Source organism: Atta colombica, unplaced genomic scaffold (genome assembly GCF_001594045.1).
Source record: "Atta colombica isolate Treedump-2 unplaced genomic scaffold, Acol1.0 scaffold27, whole genome shotgun sequence".
Lineage (NCBI taxonomy): Eukaryota > Metazoa > Arthropoda > Insecta > Hymenoptera > Formicidae > Atta > Atta colombica.
The window spans coordinates 1,570,890-1,575,993 of NW_017259370.1; the positions used below are offsets into that span (position 1 = coordinate 1,570,890).

The following is a 5,104-nucleotide window of genomic DNA, read 5'->3' on the forward strand; positions in this document are numbered from 1 at the left end:
GAACTTGAAGTTGGACCGTGAGCGCGTGTTATTCGCAGCGATCGCGGATAATGTTAAATTCGGAAGTCTTCTAGAAAAGTTCGTAAAACCGATTGGTCGAAAATATATTCTAGAATCATTTAGGGTACAAAGTATAGCGTGAACGATTATCTTTAGACAATTGTAACGGTAAAAATGGACATTGTCTTATTGCGGGATGGAATAGGCTGTGTAAGCTCTCTCAATGCTAAACACTCCACTGTAGCTTCTGAAACATTATTTTTTCCCGATGATATAAGAAAATAATATTTAAACATCAATCACTTGTAAGGCTGCAATTAAAAAAAAAATCTTGTTCCGAGATTGTCGTCAGTATTCTCCGTTATGTTTCCGACTGTTTCTATTTTAAATTTTTTTTTGCGCTGTCTCTCGGCGTGTTGTGTTGTAGAAACAAATAACATTACTCTAAATATAATCGTCTTATAAAGGGTTAAAAAAAACACTACTCAAGAATTGATGGATAACATATCAAAATATACAGTGGAAATTGCGTATGATTTTTTCGGATTTTGAATCATTTTCTCTTAAGTATATATCTCACACTGTCCGCATCAGTAAAATAGGAAGAGCAAGAGTAAATCTTGCTTTATAGATGATATACGAGTTTCAATTCGTCGAAAGGAATGCAATTGCATTATACCAAAAACCGAAGACGCGTAATGATTAAAGATTGTAAAATTTATTAACGTTATGCCGGGCAGGCATGTAGTATCACTGTGACACATGGACTCTTAATTTGTTTCTTTCTCAACAATCTCTTGATTACTAAAAATGGACAGGTGCTGCTGGTTGCAAGGTTTCCTTCTCGCAGAGGTAATTGTTATTTACGTACATAAAAACCGAAGAAATTGTCTGCCACGATAAGGAAACATTGCGCAGCAACGATTATTATTATTATTATTATTATTATTATTATTATTATTATTATTATTATTATATTATCCATAAATATTACACATACAGTAATATACTCATTATTGGTAATATAAGTATTGTTCTAATTGGACAGGAGCTGTTTTCACAATTTGGGCAAATGTATGAATTATCTTAAATGTTAATTGCTTACTTTTCGTCTTTTTCATATTTCTTTACGGCACAATCTATATTTCATGAATTAATTAGTTTCTGCCGTTTGATTTCACGCAAGACGCGACGGGTTTTTTAAATGAAACCAAATTTAATACTCAAAGTGGGAAAAATTCATTAAGCAAATCATATTACAGGATATGAAATATATATATATATATTAATCATTCGCTTCAATGTTTATGCTATGCGTAAATAAAGGGAAATTATGTGAAATAGCCCAAGTTATAAAAAATCTGGATGAATATAGCATTATATGCAACTGATACAATGAAACAAGCTCATTTATTTAGTTTCTACTTAAACCTATGAACTTAATATTGCAACTCTAGTAGTCATTGTATCTTTGGATTTGCAATTTGCTCTTAAATCAATTAATAAGGACATTTAAGAATCAGTTTGCAATCTCCAAAAATGCAATATGCAGTTAGAATGTAATATATATAAATAAGATGTGTCATGTTCACGTGATGGGATAACGGTGACAAGAGTATGTTACAATAAAAAGGAACTTAACGAATCGCGCTAAAAAAATACAATATACGAAACAATTGTATACATATAAAATCTTTAAATAATCTACATAACGGTAAAATATATATGTATGCAAAATGCTTTCCGACATTTGTCCTTTCATTGGGCACTTTTCCGGCCTATAAATTACCACATGGTAATTTTGGAAAGTGTATCATCCAATGATTTGTAAAAACGCCAAGATTTAATCGGTATATTATTATTATCGCGTCTATTGTGTCGACACCGATTTCACAAATATAAAATATTATTAGGTGGAATATGTACATCAAATTGTAGTTATTGTGTATTTTAGAGTGACATATCAAGAATAAAGGAAAGATGTTCTGCTGACTTTTTGATTAGTTTAGAATGTACAATTAAATCGCAAGATATATTGCCTTCCTCTGGCATAAAATATAAATGGTTCATAATACCAGTCATTAAAGTAAACTTGTGGAATGCTCGTTAATCAATAAATGTCGCAACTGACTTTCGATACATGGCGACAATTATGCATGGGTCAATTATGCTACTCCCTCCCTTTCCCTACTTTCCTATCCCCTAGTCAAGTAGCGAAGTGGATACGCTCGTAGGATATGACGAGTTGAAAATATCCCATGCTTCGTGTGTAGTTACACATTAATGATTTAATATTTGAAATATTACTGTATAAGTAATTTCAATAATCAATAGCTGCCCTAATGTCTAAAGGACTGAAACATTGCTGCTACATATATCATATAGGCATGTAGCAATTAATATATTTATGTTGTGGCTTTTATTAACACGAAGTAATGGTGAAGCAGTGTGATCCATTTACTTGCCGCGTGGAAAAGAACGTGTACCTGTAGTAGAGAGGCCTTCCCCTCGACTGCGACTTCGGTGCAAGGAATGTAATCCTTCGCCTAAAAGGCAATATTTCCAATAAAAACAATAATTCCAATAAATATCATTTTAACAACAAAGTGTACAAGTCGATACAATAAGATTCTTTTGAAATTACCCTTGCTAATACTTCTGCGCATTGATGTAGATGGTGCTGGTGTCGATTCTTGTTTGGTGTAATTTCTAAGCGCTCTTCCTCGTCTGTCTTGAATTAACTTATCCATTTTAACGAATATACCACATTTGGGTCGACATGTGAAATATCTATGGCCATTGACAGCACCATCGTTTTTACCTATAACAATGAAACATGTTTACAATCTAAACAAAATTTCAGAGAGAGAGAGAGAGAGAGAGAGAGAGAGAGAGAGAGAGAGAGAGAGAGAGAGAGAGAGATTGTACCAGTCGGAGCATCGAGTTCAACTCCTATCCAGATTCCCGATGCAAACTCTGTAGGACCAACGTATGCTATAACTCCGGAATAACTATAAGGGCGAACCAAAACTGATTCTCCAACGACGATCCAGTCTGGTAAGGGAGTTTCCACTCGAGTTAAATCGTGCCTTGAACCAAACGCTGAACTTTTATCGCTAATATCATCTGCTGCAAAAGAAATCTTTTTAAAATGTAATACAAAAAGAAGAATCATATAGTATATAATTTCTCAAAAAATATACATAATGTTAAAAAATATGCAAAAAATTGCCAAATCTAATTATTTAAACTAGCAGTACCGTCAATTCTCTCCGAAGAGCTATTGTCGCCATTTTCATACGGCATAGGTTGCAGCGTTTGCTCCAAATGTACTGCAGCCTTACTCTCAGAAAGTTGTGGACGGACCATAGGAAATGAAGCTCTATGCTGCGAACTGGTAGGCCTTCCTGAACCATTAGAAGTCTTTCTTCTTCGTACGACCTAATTAATTAAACATGAATTCATCATTACATAATCTGCGAGAAAATTTTTTGGGATTTTCATGATAATTTTTCGAATAACGATCTCTCTCTGTCTTTCTTAAGTATAAAAAATATAAAATACTCACCTTGCCAGGTGGCAGTTTGGTATGTACGATTGAAGTTCCCTCCATGGGACTATCGTCTCCTGAATTGGACATCTGACTGATTTCCATCTCGTTTTTTCTATCACTGAGAATTTGATTGGGTGTACTTTTTCTTTGAGTTTCGACGTGAAACATGTTGCTGTTGGTTTCGCTTTCACTTCTTGTAGAAGAAACTGGACTATCGATGTCGGTATCTATATATGTTCCTATTTCTTCCAAATTTCTTTTAATATGTTCTATAAGATAAAAATATGTATTTACAACAGAATAATATATGTCGATCGTCATCTAAAATAATTGTTTTGCATTTGACTTAACTGACCTTCTGTGCGAGCGCTTTGCGAGATGTTCAAGTTATCCAATGTAGAGTTTACTTCACTCAAGTACTCCTCGGGCGTTTCCTCGACGAGGGAACTGTCCATTTTCTCAGGTTTTTTACTATCGAGAAGATTACGATATTCGAGGTCTGGAGTCTCATCCACGCTGATGGACTTGATAGAAATGGAATCTTCCGACGTCAGGTTTGTCGTGGAAACAGCCTGAGAACCGTACCCGCTACTACTCATACTTGGCGTATTGATCTTCGTCGATTGTAGTTCGACCAGAGAATCCAACGTGCGTGAAGAAGTTAGTGGCTTTACCGATTTCGGTGGAGCCTGAGCGCAAGTGCATGTAATACAGTTTTGATTCGATAGCGTAATTACAATGTACATTATTACAAAGTGATCAATTCTGATTGATGCAATAATTCAAAATATCATAATTTATAAACACACTATTCTTATTGTGATTCAATTTTGTTTTTAAATAAATATATCTTTAATTTCAAATATAGACTACCTGATATGCCTCATATTCAGAATAATCGGCGTCGCTCTTCTCCTCATCGTCATCATTGATAGGAGTACACGCTTGATTTCCCATATTTGAAGTTTCTTCGTGTAATGTGGTCATACGAGGACCCAGTTTACTGCTAACCATGTTCGGAGATGCTACGATCAACAGGAAATTAATAATACATGACGAACTATAAAAATCTTTTGTTATATACAATATACAAAGCATCAGGGCCGATCTAGCCATTCTAATCTTGTCTTATCTTGTCATTAACTTTATAGAATAATTATTTTTGCTTTCCTTATTTTAACAGATATCATTGGATGCTGATGGGTTTACAGAAACGTTATATATATCAAAAAGTGCCAGGTCGGTTCTGATGTACATTTAAATGCGAAGGATCATGCTTTTCCTAAAAATAATAAAAAAATTTTTATATATTCCACGCTTATTTATTGATATCATTTGTCAATTACATGTATTTATGTATAGATGTTTTTAAATTATATCGTTAATAGTTTTGAATTTAGATCAGTATAATTTAGACAGTAAAAGCGTAGAATATATATATATATATCTGAAATAAAGAAATAAATTACAATGAACACAGGGAATAATTGTAAGTAATAAATATTATATTTAACGTATACATATATATATATACATATACATATATATGTA

At 33.4% G+C, this 5,104-nt stretch overlaps 1 protein-coding gene across 7 annotated transcripts in view; it reads right to left on the reverse strand.

Moving 5' to 3' along the window:
• Positions 1-1,369: 1,369 nt before the first annotated feature.
• LOC108689561 (kinesin-like protein KIF13B) overlaps positions 1,370-5,104 on the reverse strand; it is a 40,235-nt gene continuing 36,500 nt past the window's right edge. For 5 of the 7 annotated variants that reach the window (XM_018196382.1, XM_018196384.1, XM_018196383.1 and 2 more), the window contains 7 exons: positions 4,427-4,578; positions 3,909-4,242; positions 3,569-3,822; positions 3,261-3,441; positions 2,929-3,129; positions 2,645-2,821; positions 1,370-2,546 (listed from right to left, as the gene is read on the reverse strand). In XM_018196382.1, coding sequence (XP_018051871.1) covers positions 2,458-2,546; positions 2,645-2,821; positions 2,929-3,129; positions 3,261-3,441; positions 3,569-3,822; positions 3,909-4,242; positions 4,427-4,578 — 1,388 coding nt within the window. In that variant the 3' untranslated portion in view covers positions 1,370-2,457. The remainder of the gene's footprint in view (positions 2,547-2,644; positions 2,822-2,928; positions 3,130-3,260; positions 3,442-3,568; positions 3,823-3,908; positions 4,243-4,426; positions 4,579-5,104) is intronic. The other 2 variants (XM_018196386.1, XM_018196381.1) reach the window with 1 other exon arrangement.